This window comes from Equus asinus, chromosome 25 (assembly GCF_041296235.1).
Source record: "Equus asinus isolate D_3611 breed Donkey chromosome 25, EquAss-T2T_v2, whole genome shotgun sequence".
In the NCBI taxonomy this organism is placed as follows: Eukaryota; Metazoa; Chordata; class Mammalia; order Perissodactyla; family Equidae; genus Equus; species Equus asinus.
The window spans coordinates 56129554-56146898 of record NC_091814.1 but is presented as its reverse complement, the minus strand read 5'-3'; the positions used below and the strand labels follow the sequence as shown (position 1 = coordinate 56146898).

The 17345-nt window shown below is 58.4% G+C and overlaps 1 protein-coding gene across 4 annotated transcripts in view; it reads left to right on the top strand.

Moving 5' to 3' along the window:
• Window positions 1-17345, top strand: part of CNTN2 (contactin 2) — a 31847-nt gene that overhangs the window by 9897 nt on the left and 4605 nt on the right. For 3 of the 4 annotated variants that reach the window (XM_014829445.3, XM_014829450.3, XM_070497925.1), the window contains exons 3-22: window positions 3185-3329; window positions 3457-3632; window positions 3777-3872; window positions 4259-4468; window positions 4748-4847; window positions 6055-6230; window positions 6628-6764; window positions 7221-7350; window positions 8966-9116; window positions 9236-9363; window positions 9691-9866; window positions 10375-10495; window positions 11265-11423; window positions 11842-11991; window positions 13842-13912; window positions 14227-14461; window positions 14747-14859; window positions 16023-16209; window positions 16557-16669; window positions 17122-17290. In XM_014829445.3, the coding sequence (XP_014684931.3) occupies window positions 3185-3329; window positions 3457-3632; window positions 3777-3872; window positions 4259-4468; window positions 4748-4847; window positions 6055-6230; window positions 6628-6764; window positions 7221-7350; window positions 8966-9116; window positions 9236-9363; window positions 9691-9866; window positions 10375-10495; window positions 11265-11423; window positions 11842-11991; window positions 13842-13912; window positions 14227-14461; window positions 14747-14859; window positions 16023-16209; window positions 16557-16669; window positions 17122-17290 (2943 nt within the window). The remainder of the gene's footprint in view (window positions 1-3184; window positions 3330-3456; window positions 3633-3776; window positions 3873-4258; window positions 4469-4747; window positions 4848-6054; window positions 6231-6627; window positions 6765-7220; window positions 7351-8965; window positions 9117-9235; window positions 9364-9690; window positions 9867-10374; window positions 10496-11264; window positions 11424-11841; window positions 11992-13841; window positions 13913-14226; window positions 14462-14746; window positions 14860-16022; window positions 16210-16556; window positions 16670-17121; window positions 17291-17345) is intronic. The other variant, XR_011498303.1, reaches the window with a different exon arrangement.

Here is a 17345-nt window from a genome sequence, read left to right as displayed (position 1 = left end):
CGCAAGTCAGTGAGGCTGCTGGGAAGCAGGGCTGATCCAGAGGGTGAAGGGAACCCTGTGGCCCCCCACGCTCAGGCCTGGCCACCTGTGCCAGGGCCCACCAGGTCAGGAGGAGCTGCAGGGGTGGGGAGCCCAGGCTGCGTGAGCAGGAGACACCCAGCCAGAGAGGGCAGGGCAGGGATTCCTGGCCTCCTCAGCTCCGCCCTCCCTCGGGGACTGCTCAGTGCAGTGCCAGGACTGTGCCATCTGAGGCAAGGGGCTGGGGCAGCCTCCAGAGTCCTGAGGCCAGAGTGACAGGAAGGCCAAGGGAGAGGGGACCTGGTCTGCCACATCCTGGAGCTCCAGAGATAGGAGTGGACATCCCTTCCTTGTTCCCACCCCTCCCAGGAAGGAGAGTGGCTCTCGGCTGTCCTTGCTAACCTGCCCTGGGGATGCACCTTTGGACTCCCAGCACCTCAGTGCAAGGAAAGGCAGCAAGGATTCCCCTCCACGCTCTCCTCTCTCTAACACTCTTCCTCTGCAGGGTTCCTGATGCCAGTGTTTGGGGAGCAGAGTGGCCAGGACAGGGAATCAGGAGAGAATCAGAGAGCGATGGGACAAGGACAGCACAGGCAGGAGGGGTGGTTTTGCCTGGGAGAGTGCGTGTGTGTGTGTGTGTAGCTTCAGAGGAAGGTGTGGGCTGAGTGAGGGTGTGTCTGAGAGGGTGGAGATGTGAGTGAGTTGTTGCTCCCTTTGTGGGTGACGAGTGTGCATAGAAAGCCTTTACAGGCCAGCACAACGGCTTTCGGCCCAGCCGCCCTTCCGAATGCCCGGGAGGCAATTAAAAATATCTGATTCCTCGGCCTCACTCCTAGAGATCCTGATTCAGTACCTCTGGGACACAACAGGGCCTCCGGTGGTTCCGATGTGAAACTGAGGTCAAGAATCACTTCACACTGTTGTCAAGGATGCTGGCTGTGGGGTGAGGCTGGTCGGGGTCCAAACCCTTAGACCTGCTCCTTGCTGGGTGATTTGGGGCAAATTATTCAACCTTCCTAAGTCTCAGTTTCCACGTTAGTCAAATAAGAAAATGGCAACACCTCTCTTGTAAAGAGGTTACAAGAAGGAACTATGGAGCGTGGTGTCCAATGAAGACAGGCGCTCCATAAACACACCTGTTTTCATTTCCCTGAGTGTAGGGTATATATAAACATGTACACACGGACATTCAGGGCTGTGTGTGCATGGGAACGGATGCGTGGGTAAATGTGTGGATCTGACCACCGGAGTAGCTTAGAGAGGTATGCATGTGTGATGTGTGTGCATGTAAGGAAGTGTGTGGAGGTGACAGGTGTGGAGGTGTGCATTTGTGGATATTGGGGTGAGGGTGTGGATATGGAGTGAGCGTATATGGAGAGAGCTTTTTCAGGAAGAAAGCCAGTCTTACAGTATCAATGTGCCCTGGGCCCACTCAACCACCCCCACCATCCAGACAGAATTACTGGAAGCTGCTATTGTGCAAGGTGGTTCCCAGCAGCGCGGCCGCCTCCACCACCCCTCCGCTCCCTCCCCTCCCGGGAGTCCCAGCTGGAGCAAGGGTCCCTACCCTCCACCACCATCATTAACTGGGGATTAAGCTGGGCTCTCCAGCCGAGATGACGCTGCCACCGTCTCTCCGTCTCTGAGGCCTGGGGCGGCAGTGAGGGATAGTGGGGGGTGGTGCGAGGGGGGTGGGGATGCCATTTCAGGGAGCCCTGCCTCCTTCCTCATTTTGAGAGCTGCTTAACAGCTGCCCTCACTCCCAGGGGTCCAGAGCTGAGCCTCAGCTGCGGCATAGGGCCCACTCCCGACCCCTGGAATAGGGCTGACAGCTGGATGCGCCGAGAGTGGAGGCACTAATTGGTTAACGGGGATCCTACCCCCCACGACCCACCAAGGAGGGCCTGAAATCAGCTGCACTGAGGGGTAGGAGCCAATTAGGGGTGGACTGGCCGCTGCCTGACACCACAAAGGCAGAGCGTGCCCCGCTCTATGAGTCAGCTGAGAGCCCCCTCCCCAACCCCGTGGAAGGGCAGGTGTGAAACAGAGCCCTCCGTGCCCCAGTATCCCCTGCCGGAGTGAGGCTGGACAATGTGCGTGAAGAGAGAGGCACGGGCCCCAGGAGGGCCAGGCATGAGAACTCCCTTTGCACATGTGACACCCACTGGCTCAGCAAATTCAGGAGACCAATGTCTAGGCCTGCATGTGCCGCAGACTTGCCTGTGACCATGGGCAAGTCACTCCTTTTTCTAGGCCCGTCTTTCTTCAATTGTCACACTGGAATTTTATAAAAATGCCCCCAAAGCAACCTGCACACCATCCGCCCACCGTGAAGCCTTCCTTCCCCACCCCAGCGCACCCCACCACACCCTACCCAGTGCTGGGTCCAGCAGACACTCGCTGAGCACACACCTGTACCAGATGCAACCTTCCGTGGGCCCGCGGGTGCACGCCTGGTATTCCCACTTCACAGGTGGAGCCCACGAGCCTCGGCAGGGTTCTGTCAGAGCTAACAAGAGGCCCAGAGCCAGGCCCCTTCTGTTGGCCCAGAAGGAGCATTAGGCTCCAGGTAACACACGTGGTCCCCCCACCTCTTAGGCTATGATTCCCATGCATCCTTCTAGGCCTGTCTCACACCCTGCAGATCAGCTCCTCCGTGAGGCCCCGACAGCCCACGGGCAGGTCACCTGCCTCCCCTCTGAGGCCCCTGCATCTTGAACGTACACTGCTGCTGTGGCTCTCAGTACCTGTACCGTCAGTTTTCTGTCCCTCACCTTGGACCACGAGCTTCTTGAGGAAGAGGGTCTGTGTCTTATTCATTTTTACAACACAATCTCTAGTCCAGTGTCAGGTACACAGCAGGTGCTCAATACTTGAATGCAGGATGGGTGACTGAACTAATGTGACCAGATGGGGCCTGCCCAACCTATTGATTTAAATTTTAATTAATTAAAATTAAATAAAATTAAAAATTTGTTTCCTCAGCCACACTAGCCACATTTTGAGGGCTCGATAGCTAGTGGCTAGTGGCTACTGTACTGGACAGTGCACAAAAGGGACCTTTTCCATCACGGCAGAAAGTTCTCTTGAACAGCACCACCTTAGAGGCCTGGCTACAGCTGGCACCAAGGCCCTGAGGCTTCTGGTGGTGTCCCCCCACCTGCAGCTCGGAGCTCAGCCTGGGGAGCCCCAGCCACCTTTGGGCCTGTCTTTGAAGACCAGCCACTCGGTCTGCTATTCCCAGAGGAGTCCACAGAGGAGAAGGTGACGCTGGCATGCCGCGCCCGGGCCAGCCCTCCTGCCACCTATAGGTGAGACCCCCCCATTGGTTGTGGGGGGCCTGGGCAGCCGTGCAGCCTATCTTCACATCAGCCCTGTTGCCAGGCTGGGTCCAGCTGGGCAGGACTCAGGGGGGTCCCTCCGCCGCCTCTGCTGCAGGTGGAAGATGAATGGCACCGAGATGAAGCTGGAGCCAGGCTCCCGCCACCAGCTCATAGGAGGCAACCTGGTGATCATGAACCCCTCCAAGGCACAGGATGCCGGCGTCTACCAGTGCTTGGCCTCCAACCCAGTGGGCACCATCGTCAGCAGGGAGGCTGTCCTTCGCTTCGGCTGTGAGACCCATGGGGTGCCAGAACACTTTGGGGAGGGGAAGAGAAGGGACAGAAGAAGTGTCCAGAAAGGGCAGGAGACTATGTCCCACAGGGAGGGGCCCCAGGCTTGGAGGACGGTGCCTGAGTGCCCGGTCTTCACCCCAGTTCTGCAGGAATTCTCCAAGGAGGAACGAGACCCAGTGAAAACCCACGAAGGCTGGGGGGTGATGTTGCCCTGTAACCCGCCAGCCCACTACCCAGGTGAGTGGGGACCTGGCCCACAGCTACACAGTGGGCGCGGCAGGAGCTTCCAGCACTCGGCAGGGAGGGCCGGAGAGTCAGCCTTGGGAGCACTGAGCCCGGCCCCCTGCTGGAAAGGGTCCTGTTTCCTGCGTGGGTCTGTCCCTTTCCAGTTCTGTGCCCTGCCTTGCCCCTTCAGACTGGGTGGTCCCTGAAGGCAGGGCTGCACCCCCCGAGGGCCAGGATGAAGTTGCATCTTCCCTCCAGGTCTCCCCTCAGCTCCAGTTCAGAGCACGGGGACTCTCAGGACAGGGTCTTACAGACCCCTGCCAGCATGTTGGGGTCCCACCCAGAGTGGCCCCGTTAGCCCAGCACCCCCTGGTTTCTTCCAACTCCACACATCCTAGGCTTGTCCTACCGCTGGCTCCTCAACGAGTTCCCCAACTTCATCCCGACGGACGGGCGTCACTTCGTGTCCCAGACCACGGGGGACCTATACATCGCCCGCACCAACGCCTCAGACCTGGGCAACTACTCCTGCCTGGCCACCAGCCACATGGACTTCTCCACCAAGAGCGTCTTCAGCAAGTTTGCTCAGCTCAACCTAGCAGCAGAAGGTCAGGGTCACAGGCATGGCGGGAAGGAGAGAGCTGGAGGGGTCAGCGGGCATTAGGAAGGGATTTTCCCTTGAAGGTTATGAGAGCAGCTCTCGGGGCACAGGGTCCGGGGCCTAGACGTCTGGGTCCTCCTGCCGCAAGGCCTCGGACCCCTGCCCCAGGCCCCCAAGAGGAAAAGAAGTCAAGACAGAGTCAGCTGGGGTTGCGCCGAGACCCTAAGCACAGGAGGGCCTGACCTGGATCATTTGCCTCTCATGTGCAAAATCCCTCTCTCCCCAGATACCAGGCTGTTTGCACCCAGCATCAAGGCCAGGTTCCCAGCAGAGACCTACGCGCTGGTGGGCCAGCAGGTCACCCTGGAGTGCTTCGCCTTCGGGAAGTAGGTGGTGGAGGAGGGAAGGAGCAGGCCAGGACACTGCCTCTCGTAGCCCCTCGGGGGTATGGGTGGCCTCAGGGAGAGGGCAAGCCGGGTCAGCACTCAGTCATCTAGGTGCCCCTCGCAGGGCCTAGCAGGGTGCTGGACCCACAGTGGGTAGTGACCACCATGTCCCCAGCACTGACTCTCTGGGTGAGGCATCACGCACACCAAGTGACATATATGGGGTCAATGCTTGACAGGCTCAGATGACTTATGCCACACCCCAGGCCAGAGGCAGGTGGCACAGTGTACAGGCCCCAACCCGGCCCGCCTGGTTGAAACCCCAGCTCTGTCACTCACTGGCTGGGAGACCTTGAGTAAACTACTTAATTCTCTGTGCCTCAGTTTCCTTATTTGTACATGGTGATAACAGTACCTAACAGGGCTGTTATGAGGAGTGAGGTAACACGTGTAAAGTGTTTAGAATAGTGCCGGCATTCAGTAAGTGTTCCACAGATGCTGACCGTTACCTCCTAAAAAACTGCGTAGAAATCCTGCTCTCCCAGAAGGACTCCCGGGAACAGGGCTCAGCAAATAGCGGGCGCTCAGTGAGTGTCTACAGTGTGACTGAAGGAACTTGGTTTGTACACTGGTCCCCTCTTCCCTCAAATGCCCCTGCGGTTCCCAGGACCCCCAGCTTTGTGGAAAGTTACTGGGCTTCCAGAAGCCACAGAAAGCACATGGGAATCTATTAGCCTTCAGGACTCACTGACACCTCAGCCCAGGTGGGCACACAGGCTACTGACAGCTGAGCCCCTTTGGGAAGTAGAGGCGAGCCTGTGGGAGAGGGGAGGGGCGCAGACCCAGTCACAGGCCTCTGCTGTGGAGGGCAGGCCCAGAAAAGACGCGTCAGCGGGTGTGGGGTGGGGCGGGGAGGGCAAGCCAGCCTCAGAGTTCAGACCAACTTCATTAGAGTCACGATTGTTGCAGGGGAGATGAGGGGAGAGGAGAGGAGCCCCACTTCTTGCCCCTTCCCTGCCTGTGCTCAGAGCCACCTGGGAGAGGACCTCCCTCCCTCCTTGCCATTCTCCTTCTGTTCCTCCCCAGGCCTGGGAGTCCCCTGCCTTCCTCTCCATCCCCACCTGCCCAGCATCTCTTCGAGGAGCTGCAGGCACAGGGGAGTCTGCCCAGCTCAGCCCACCCACTCTGGCTTTGTCTCCCCTGCCAGCCCTGTCCCCCGGATCAAGTGGCGCAAAGTGGACGGCTCCTTGTCTCCGCAGTGGGCCACAGCGGAGCCCACCCTGCAGATCCCCAGTGTCAGCTTCGAGGACGAGGGCACCTATGAGTGTGAGGCGGAGAACTCCAAGGGACGCGACACGGTCCAGGGCCGCATCATTGTGCAGGGTACAGAGCCGGGGACACCCTCCCCCGCCTTCACGCGGCCCTGAGGAAGCAGACCCGAAAGTCAGGGTGCAGACGGAGAAGCCCTTGCTTAAGCCTTCTTGCCCCAGGATTGCACTGGGCATGGGAACATAGGAGCCTCGCGCTGTGGCCAGCTCAGCGCTTGAGTCGGGGTTGCAGAAAGCACGTGCAAGGCTTAGAGTGATTCAAGCCACTAAACAGCCACCGCCTCGCCGAGGCGCCCACCTGCTCCAGCCGCTCCTCCCCGCCCCTGCCCGGAGTGCTGCTGGCGCCCTCTGCTGTCTAGAGCAGGAGCCGCAGCCCTGCCCTCCGGCCCATCTACGGAGCTGGAGGCACCTCCCAGCTCCTCCCCAGACTTTGCCTCCCTTGCCTCCCACAGCTCAGCCTGAGTGGCTCAAGGTGATCTCGGACACGGAGGCCGACATTGGCTCCAACCTTCGGTGGAGCTGCGCGGCTGCCGGCAAGCCCCGGCCCACAGTGCGCTGGCTGCGGAACGGGGAGCCTCTGGTCTCCCAGGTAGGACACACGGCGTCCTCTGCCCACCTGGTTCCCTGACCCCCAGACTCCCCTTGCACCTCTGGCAACCCCTCTGGGCCAACTGGGGCCACAGATGGTCCCAGGTGTTTCTTTCCATCCCAGAGTCCCATGGCCACAGGCTGGTCAACTGGATAGCATCCAACTGGAGTGTCCTGAGACTAGGTCCAGGCATGACTCAGCCACAAAAACACTAGGTGGTCCTGAGTGGGTCACCTCACTCCTCTGGCTTCAGTGTGCTGATGTGCAGGGAGATCTGGGGAATCTCTGAGTCCTGGCATTCCAGGCAGCCCTGAGGTAGGACTGGGCATCTGAGCCCCCTCCTAGAGGAGTGGCAGCCTAGAGTCCCCACTGTACTCACCCCTGCCAGCCCCGCCACCCTGGTCCTCCGGTGGTCCTGATCCCCCTGCCCGACCTGGGCCGGGCTCTCCTGCACAGAGCCGGGTAGAGGTGCTAGCCGGGGACCTGCGCTTCTCCAAGCTGAGCCTGGAGGACTCGGGCATGTACCAGTGTGTGGCGGAGAACAAGCACGGCACCGTCTACGCCAGCGCCGAGCTGGCCGTGCAAGGTAGAGGGCCCAGGGAGGCGGGGCAGCCACGGGGGGGGGGGGGCGGGGGAGGGCAGCGAGGGGCTTTAGTAATGACTTGCAGCACTTCTAAACACACAAACACACCCCGGCAGTTTTCCTTATTTTTCCAACAGCTTCTGAGTAGAACTCAGGGATTTCAGAAGGGAAGCGAGACACTAGGTTGAGAGCTGCCCGCGGACAGAGCTCTGGGTTGTCCCATGTCTGGCTCACATAAAGTAAATGTTTGCTGCAGTGAAGAAAGGTGGCAAAAGTAACTGGAAAGCAGATCAGATAGACTTGTGTTTAACCCAGCCCCTTTGGCTATGTGACCTTTGGCAAGTTACTTTACCTCTCTGTCTCAGTTTCTTGATTTAAAATGTGGGCGAGAGTCCTGCCCCGCTACAGCTGATGTGCGGATTAGAGGAGATGGCAGAGGGAAAGCAGAAGGACCTGCTCACCACATCACAGGGCCCAGGAAAGGTCAGCACCCGCTGGCAGTCTTCGTTATATGATGGGCTTGTGGAGCCTCAGTTTCCTCCTCTGAAACGGACACAATGACTTCTGCCTCATCAAGTTGTAGTGAGGCTTAACTAAAACTCATTCATTCATTCATGCAACCAATATTCATTCAACACCTCCTCCTAAGGAACAAACACGAAAGATAATGTCTCTGCCTTCAAGTATCTCACAATCCAATGGAGAGAGGAGGGCAAAGAAACACAAAAGTAATAAACTAAATAAGATAATTCCAGACAGCCGTAGGAAATACACTGAAAAGAAAATCCAGTAGAGTGATGGGGGAGCTGGTTAGACGGGACGGTCAGGGAAGACTCTCTGAGGAAGTCACATTTGGGATGTGACCTGAGTGTTAAGAAGGAGCCGGCCATGTGAAGATCTGTGGGATTTCCAAGCAAAAATGTACGGCAAGTGCAAAGTTCCTGAGGCAGGAAAAAGCATGGCATCTTCAAAGGACAAAAAATGACCCAGGTGATGGGGCCAGCCCAGTGGCGCAGCAATTGAGTTTGAATGCTCCGCTTTGGTGGCCTGGGGTTTGCTGGTTGAGATCCCAAGCACAGATTTACAGACTGATTATCAAGCCATTCTGTGGCAGGCGTCCCACATATAAAATAGAGGAAGATGGGCACAGATGTTAACTGAGGGCCAGTCTTCCTCAAAAAAAAAAAAAAAGGCCCAGGTATTTACAGCATGGCGAGGGGAGTGAGGTGAGGTCAGAAAGGAAGGGCTGAGTTGTGAGCCTTGCGAGGCGCTGGACTGCGTTCTGAGCACCTGATGTACATTTTGCAAAAGATATTCCAGCTGCTGGGTGGGGAAGAGACCGTAGAAGGAAAATGCAGAAACAGGAAGACCAACTGGGGGGCTTTCCGAGAGTCCCATGGGAGATCTGGCAGCGTGGCCCCGCCTGGCGGCAGTGGGGTGACGAGAAGGACTGGCTTCTGGATGTACCTCGGAAGTGGTGCTACCAGGAGTCCCTCAGGGACTGGCCGTGGTGGGCATGTCAAGTGCTTAGCATGGGGCTGGGCGGCCTCTTAATCAAGGGCGCCGGCTCCTGTTCCGGCGCCCTGGGTGACTGTAGGGCGCTCCCCTTTCCTTCCAGCACTGGCCCCTGACTTCAGGCTGAATCCCATAAGGCGTCTGATCCCCGCGGCCCGCGGGGGAGAGGTCGTCATCCTCTGCCAGCCCCGGGCCGCTCCCAAGGCCGTGGTGCTCTGGAGCAAAGGCACCGAGATTCTGGTCAACAGCAGCAGGTACAACCCACAGCCATCTGAGCAATTCCTGCTCCCCTGTGTCCTCCTTGGAGGCCAGTCCCCTTCCCAGGACTGCAGTGTGTCTCCGGGTTGGCTAGATCTGCTCTGTCCTGCTGCAGAGTGACCGTAACTCCGGATGGCACCTTGATCCTAAGAAACATCAGCCGGTCAGATGAAGGCAAATACACCTGCTTTGCTGAGAATTTCATGGGCAAAGCTAACAGCACGGGCGTCCTGTCTGTGCGAGGTAAGGGCTGTGGTTTGGCTGAGGCTGGTTAGCTCGGCCACCACGGGGTGTCGTCCCTCCTTGCCATCCTGCTCTTGTGTTCCCACATTCCTCCTGGTGTAGCTTTGAGGCTACCCCAGATTTGGTTTCACTTGGGACCGCCCCCCCCATCCGGAATCTAGTCCTGCTTCCCTCCCACTCACTCGTGGGGCTGTGGAGAGGTCACGGTGCTGTTGGCCATGCTGCCTCTTCTCCTTGCTGGGGCTCAGGACAAACCCTGTCACACCCTCTCCCCCTGCTCAGTCCGCTTCCTCCCCAACCACTCAGGAGCCTCGCTTCTCTTGGCAGATGCGACCAAGATCACTCTAGCCCCTTCGAGTGCTGATGTCAACCTGGGAGACAACCTGACCTTGCAGTGCCACGCCTCCCATGACCCCACCATGGACCTCACCTTCATCTGGACCCTGGATGACTTCCCCATCGACTTCGATAAGCCCGGGAGTCACTACCGGAGGGCGAGTGTGGTGAGGCCTGAGGCCAGAGGACCCAGGGGTCTTCCCTCCTTTGGACAGACAGGGGAGCCAGGATGGCCTTAACCATCACCCCACTCCTCACAGCCTTTCCCCATTCCCCAGGACTGCCATGCATGGCAAGCTCGTCCTTGGATTGAGCAGTTCCCTGGATTCCACCTGAAGTCCATGCACTTAAGAGAGGGCCAGGGACAAACCTGGAATTCTGGGTACCCCTCAAGACTCACTCCCCACTACTGTCCTTGCTATCCTGCCTGCAATGCAAATGACATCACTGACTTGGACTCCTGTTGACCATCTTCTTAGCAGACTGTTGTTCAGTCCCCAGTGGTACTAAGTGGGGAGAGCTGATTCCTCCCATGGAACAGATAGGACACTGAGACGCAGCGGGGTCCCTGGACGTGATGGAGCAGGGGACCCCGAGCCCTGCCTCATGTCTCATGGCTTTCTGCAGTAGCCAGGGTGTCCTCTGACCTGCCCCTTTTCTGTCCCCCGTATGCAGAAGGAGACAGTTGGGGACCTAACCATCCTGAACGCCCAGCTGCGTCACGGTGGGAAGTACACGTGCATGGCCCAGACGGTGGTGGACAGTGTGTCCAAGGAGGCCACAGTCCTGGTCCGAGGTGAGGGGTTCCCACCCCCAACCCCCGACTCCCTCAGAGCCCAGCTGGGCTCTTCTGACCCTTGCTCCCTAACTCCCCGCCTCTCCCTGAGGCCATGGGGAAGGGCTTCTGACATAAGCCCGCTGAGCTGCCTTCTCCTGCGGCTCCTCACAGGTGCTAAAGGAATAGGGTATTCGCCCCCTAAAGCTAAAGTTTTGGGGCCGGCTCAGTGGTGCAGTGGTTACGTTTGCACGCTCACTTCGGCAGCTGGGGCTCGCTGGTTCGGATCCCAGGCCGGGACCTACGTACCGCTTATCCAGCCACGCTGTGGCAGGCGTGCCACGTACAGAGTAGAGGAAGATGGGCACAGACGTTAGCTCAGGGCCAACCTTCCTCAGCAAAAAGAGGAGGATTGGCGGTGGATGTTAGCTCAGGGCTAATCTTCCTCAAAAAAAAAAAAGCTAATGTTTTAAAAATCCACTCCCAAACGTGTCCCAAGACTGGAGAACTTTGCTGAGGCCAGAAGTCTTCAGAGCCTACTGCCGGGAGACCTGTACACATCCCTGTGTGAGGGCCTCTGTGACCCCTCCAGCCTTAGACACATCCCTCCCCACCTCGCAGCCCCCTTCCCACTCCCTGCCCCCATTCCCGCTCTCCCGCCCAGGTGTGTTTGCTGCGCCCTCTGCTGCCCCTTCTTGGTACCGCACCAGCTCCAGCCGGCGTGGAGGAGGTTGGCTCAGGTTTGAAGCTGCCCCATTCTGACCCACTGTGCTGCGACCTCTTGGTGCAGGTCCGCCGGGCCCCCCGGGAGGTGTGGTGGTGAGGAACGTCGGTGACACCACTGTCCAGCTCAGCTGGAGCCGCGGCTTTGACAACCACAGCCCCATTGCCAAGTACACCCTGCAAGCTCGCACCCCACCTGCGGGGAAGTGGAAGCAGGTTCGCACCAGTAAGTGTGAGGCCCCGCTGGGTCGCTACCAATAAGGCCTGGCTATGTGCCTGGGGTCGGGGCCAGGGGTCGGGGCCGCAGGACTGAGCCTGGGCTTCAAAGGGAGACAAGCTCCCAGGCCATTGGAGGAGACGGTGGTCATAGGACAGCAGCAGAGAGGGGACAGAGATGGAGGAGGCACTCATCTGTGCCCCGGAAGCAGTGGCAGGACTCTCTCGCGGGAGCAGTGAAAGCATTTGGAGGGCGTGGGGTGCATGCGGCCCACTGGTTTTCTGAGCCTTTCTGAACGAGGCACTGAGCTCTTTAGCATACGGCAGGTGCCACCACCGGCTGGGTACAAAGAGCTGGGCGCAGTCCCCGCCCTTTCCACCCGGACCAATGAACAACGCCGGGACACTGCCTCCCTGCTGCCTTGCAGATCCCGCCAACGTCGAGGGCAACGCTGAGACCGCCCAGGTACTAGGCCTCACGCCCTGGACGGACTACGAGTTCCGGGTCTTAGCCAGCAACATCCTGGGCACTGGGGAGCCCAGTGGGCCCTCCAGCAAAATCCGGACCCAGGAAGCAGGTCAGAGCCCTGGGTGTCCCAGAGAGACGGAATGTCAGGGCACAAACCCTAGCTCCTTTAAGGGAACCCCAAGTCATCCCTACTCACCAGGCTTCAGACTCTAACAAAACATATGAGCAAGGAGGGCCGTCAGGCAGGCTGGGCGCCGCACTACAGCACGCCTGCACCACGGCCTCAGGGCTGCAAGGACCACCCGGTCCAAACCCCTCACTTAACAAAGGGGCCAACCTCACAACTGCTTGTGGATCCACAATGACCCCGAAATGGAAACTTTAATTTAAAAAAATAGAAAGCCAAAGTTTGGAGAAGGGAAGGGTCATATTGGCAGAGCCTGGCCTTAAACCCAGCACCGTGGGCTGGTGGGCAGGTGTCCCCTCTGGAAGTGCCTGAGTGCAGTTTAAATCAGCTTTGTGGAAGGCGTGTGTGTGTGCGTGTGCATGCATGCTTTGTGGAGGGGTTGGAAGCAGCACTGTCCCCAAGTCCTTCTTGAGGTGGTTTCTGGGGGAGCAGGAGGGACAGATAACCTGCCCACGCCTCCCTGGAAGGCATGTGGGTGTCAGGACCTGAGCGGGGAAGGAAGGGGAGGAGACCACCCCAAAGGGGTGTCTGCTGAGAGGCCCCTGCCCACCCTCTGAGCCTTTCCCAGGGAGGACGCAGAAGGAGGGCCCTGGGATCCGGAGCCCAGCAGCAGGGGTCAGGGCCCTGCCTCCCCTTCCCCGCCCAACAGGCCTGCCCCGCTGCAGGTGTAGGGAGGCTCTGCTTTCTGATGGGCCCTTAAACACGGTTTCCGATATGCCCCAGGCTGAATCTCTGGGCTCTTTCTGGAATCATTCAACATTTTTAAGTGGTACCTCTCCTGAGTATGGAATTTCAGAAGGAGCACTTTCTTTGATTGAAATTCTTGGAGAGTCATATGAGGGGGAGGAGTGGTCTCCTTCGTTCTGTCCTGAGAGTTGATGAGCGAAGACAGCTATGATGCAGAGGAAAGATGATGGGCTTTGAAATCAGAAGAGCTGAGTTCAAATCCAATGTGTGTGCCACTTATTAGCTGTGTGACCTTAGGGAAGTCACTTAAAAGTGCTGGGCCTTAGTCTTTCCACCCCTTTCAGAGTAATAATGACGCCCTCCTCACAGGATTAAACGGCAACGTGTTTAAGTACCCCCTTGCAAATTAGACGCTATCGTCGTCAGAACCAAGTAAGAAGTCTTGATTCTCTGCAGAAATATTTTGACCCGCAGCCAAGTTACCCCCTGCCAAGCTTTCTGATCTAATTAAATGCATTCTTGTTTTAATATCAGCCTTGTTGAATTCTAGAGACAATTAGGAAATTAAATCTGCCACAAGAAGAAAAATAATAATAAAACAGCCTACAACCCACAAGAAATGGTTTTTGCATTAACTGCAGTCTGGATTATTTATTCCCCTTAAGGTAAAGCAAACTGGAGTTGGTCTCTTGTTATTTAGTTTAAACTGACAGGAGAAAGAGGACATGATCATTTATGGAGCATCTACTATCTATGTACATATGTGCATGCCACTATCTGGTTTAATGTTATTTTTATAGCCCTTTGAGAGAAACGTTATCCTCATCTTATGGAGAGGGGAATCAGAGGCTCAGAGAGGTTAAGTAACTTGCCCAGGGAAACACAGCTAGTAAGTGGCAGAGGAGGGATTTCATCTCAGGTCTGCCTACCTCCAGGGCCCACGTCCAGAGGGCCTGTTGGAGGACAACACCAGGGCCCATTGGAAGGGGCATCCGGTCCTAGGATGCTTTCCAGGCACAGTCTCCGGACTTCTTTTTCCTCACTGTCCATTAACAAGCTACGCCTGTGTCTCTTGGCTCTGACAGCCCCCTCAGTGGCACCCTCAGGACTCAGCGGAGGTGGTGGAGCCCCGGGAGAGCTCGTTGTCAACTGGACGGTAAGCTGCAGGGACAGAGGCAGAAATATGCCTCCAGTTCCGGGGGGGAAGGGAGGTGGGGAGACGGGACACAAGTCCTGGTCCCAGCCCACGGCCTGACATCTCCGGGCTGCAGCAGCGTGCAGAGGACCCAGGCGGAGCCACTGCACAGTCCCGACTCGAGAGCAGCCAGCGTCCTCTCCCCCTGCCCTTGCGCCCACGCAGGATGAAAACCCCCGTGGCTCCGGCGCCGGGGCCGGCCCTCTGGGGGAGCCGGAGGACGAGCAGGGGAAGGCAGCTCGGCCCTCCGCCCACGCCACGCTGTCGCCCCGCAGCCCGTGCCCCGGGAGTACCAGAACGGAGACGGCTTCGGCTACCTGCTGTCCTTCCGCAGGCAGGGCAGCGCCGGCTGGCAGACCGCCCGGGTGCCCGGCGCCGACGCCCAGTACTTCGTCTACAGCAACGACAGCGTCCGGCCCTACACGCCCTTCGAGGTCAAGATCCGCAGCTACAACCGCCGCGGGGCCGGGCCCGAGAGCCTCACGGCCCTGGTGCACTCGGCTGAGGAAGGTGGGCCGCGCCGCTGCCTCTCTGAGCTCGCAGTCCTGCTCCGGTCCACGGCGTGGGTGGAGAGGATGCGCGGGTCCCAAGTCACCCGCCCTACCTAAGGGACCCAGGAGGGAGGCTCTCTGGGAAGAGAAGTGGGCCTGGGGGATGTTCTGAGACCTGCCCCCAGACTTCATCCCTAACCCTGGGCTCTCCCAATTCCTAAGCAAGGGTCGTCCGGGTGGGCAGCTGCTCTGTGGGACAGAGGGAGGTCCTGGGAACCCAAATCCATTCTATATCGGTCCCCAGAGCCTAGGGTGACCCCTACCAAGGTCTGGGCCAAGGGGGTCTCATCCTCAGAGATGAACGTGACCTGGGACCCCGTGCAGCAGGATGTGAATGGTATTCTCCTGGGGTACGAGGTGAGTACTGACTGGGGGCCTGGGAGAAGAAGGGGTGCTGGGGCTTCAGGGATAGGTGGGGGCGCCCCACAGCTCACTCAGCTTTCCTCCTGGTATCACTCATTCACTGACTAGGCAACAGCACCCAGTCCAGGCAGCACTGTGGACGACCTTAGCTAAGCCCTCAGGGCTGCTGCCCAGTGGGGAAGGCTGACCTGCATGACAGCCTCGAAGGAAACGCTTGGCTAGAGCCCCCTGAGGAAGGGCAGTTCCAGGAGCCAAGGGTGGGGGGAGTGGGGGGCGGGTTCTGGGAGGGGTGGGGGGAGTGGGGGGCGGGTTCTGGGAGGGGCATGGCCTCCCCCGTTCGTGGCAGAGCGCAGTTAGCCTGGCATTCTCAGAGAATGGCAGGGGACAGCATGTCTCCTCCGTGTACCAGCTGATGGTACCTTCCCTGGGCAGGGGCCCTGGGCCCATCAATGCCTCCACACTGGGGCACCTGTGGAGTAGATGGAGCGGGAGAGGGAGCAAAAGGAGGGAAAGAAGGAAAAGAAGAAATGTGATTGCCCAAGGGAGAATCATCAGGGGCTACTGGTGATATGGCAGATTCCACTGCAGGGGAGCCTGCTCTGGGCTTTAGCACGGTGGCGAGGCCAGCCCCAGTGAGGAGACAATTCAAACTCTGCCCTTGTTTGGAAGGATATTTAGCAGATCTTAATATTAAAATAGGTTTGCATGTGTTGGACAGCCATCAGAAGTCTGCTGGGGGCTGGGGGACTACTTCGGAAGTGCAAATAGGCCTCTCCTATCCTCTAGCAGAGTCCCCACAGGATGCCCTCGGTTAATTAAATGGGGCTGGGTTCCACCAGGCCATTGCCAGGTTGAGTCTGTGCTGGTCCCCCACGGTCACCTGCCCACTCACTTGCTTCCTCGTTCAGCCCGGTATTGAGCGCTTCCTTGGTCTGGGTAGTCGGTTGGGCACCAAGAAGGCAGCACTGACTCACACTGACTTGTCACTGCTGTCTTGGAGTCATGGTCTGGTGTCCAGGTTCTAAGACCCAAGACTGAGTCACAAGGACCAGAGTGAGCAGGAGAGGAACAGAATGTCAGTGGCCAGGGCCACGGTGAGGGGAGCCGAGGTCCTGGGTTTGACCACTGACCCTAGGGGGTACCCCTGCCCCCTTTAGATCCGCTACTGGAAAGCTGGGGACAAGGAAGCAGCCGCAGACCGAGTGAGGACAGCAGGGCTAGATACCAGTGCCCGAGTCACTGGCCTGCACCCCAACACCAAGTACCATGTGACGGTGCGGGCCTACAACCGGGCGGGCACCGGGCCTGCCAGCCCTCCCGCCAATGCCACGACCATGAAGCCCCGTGAGTCTGTCTGCCGGCGGTAGGGATGGGGGTGGGGGTGTTGGGGGAAGGTGCCTCTAGGTTCGGTCTTTCCCCAGCATAAGACAAATGTTCTAGCCCACAAAGCCTGGGCTGGACAAAACAAGGCAGCGAGCCTAATGAAAATAAGGGCGTGGAATTCATGGCCTCTGAAGTGCCTCTCTCCTCTCCACCTTCAGATCTCATGGGGTGTGTTTCTGAGGCAGCCGTGACAGGATGCTCTGGGTGTAATGCCATGGGCAGACCTGCAGATGAAGCCTGGCTAAAGGCAAGGGGTGGGTGGTGAGGAAGCATTCGGAAGTCTCCCCACTTTCTCCCTCCCCCGGCAGCTCCACGGCGACCTCCTGGCAACATCTCCTGGACTTTCTCGAGCTCCAGTCTTAGCATTAAGTGGGACCCTGTGGTCCCCCTCCGAAATGAGTCTGCAGTCACTGGCTATAAGGTAAGCAAGGGACAAACCAGGCGGTGAGCCATGAGGAGCAGCCCCACATCTCCAGTGAACACAGGGAGCTGCGTTCATAGCAAGAGGGATCTGAGGTAGACATGCGAAGAGTTCGTGACGGTGAGAGGCATGAAATGGCTTCAGGTAGTGTGGGGTAGAGACTACAAAACAGGCGCAGGTGGTGTCACTGCAGAAAGGCAGGGCTCCTGGGGCGGTGACGGACTGGGGATCCTGTAAGCCTAAGGAGTCTGCAGAAACAGTTGAGCTGCTTGCAAGTTTTCCTCCCACCAGTGAGGAACTGGTTCAAGAGCCCGGGCAATGGGAAATGAGGGGTGAGGAGGCAGGACCTCGAGGGCCCGGAACCATAGGGGCTCCTCCCAAGGCCTGGAGCTGGGCAAGAGAGAAGGTTCGGCCCTGAGGTCAGTGAACTCCCCCTGGCTAACTTCCCACAGATGCTGTACCAGAATGACTTACACCCAACTCCCACACTGCATCTCACCAGCAAGAACTGGATAGAAATTCCAGTTCCTGAAGACATTGGCCACGCCCTGGTGCAGATTCGGACCACAGGGCCTGGAGGGGATGGGATCCCGGCGGAAGTCCACATCGTGAGGAATGGAGGTGCTGCCTCTCCCTCACCTCATCCCCCAGGAGTGTCAGGGTCCCCCCAGATGCA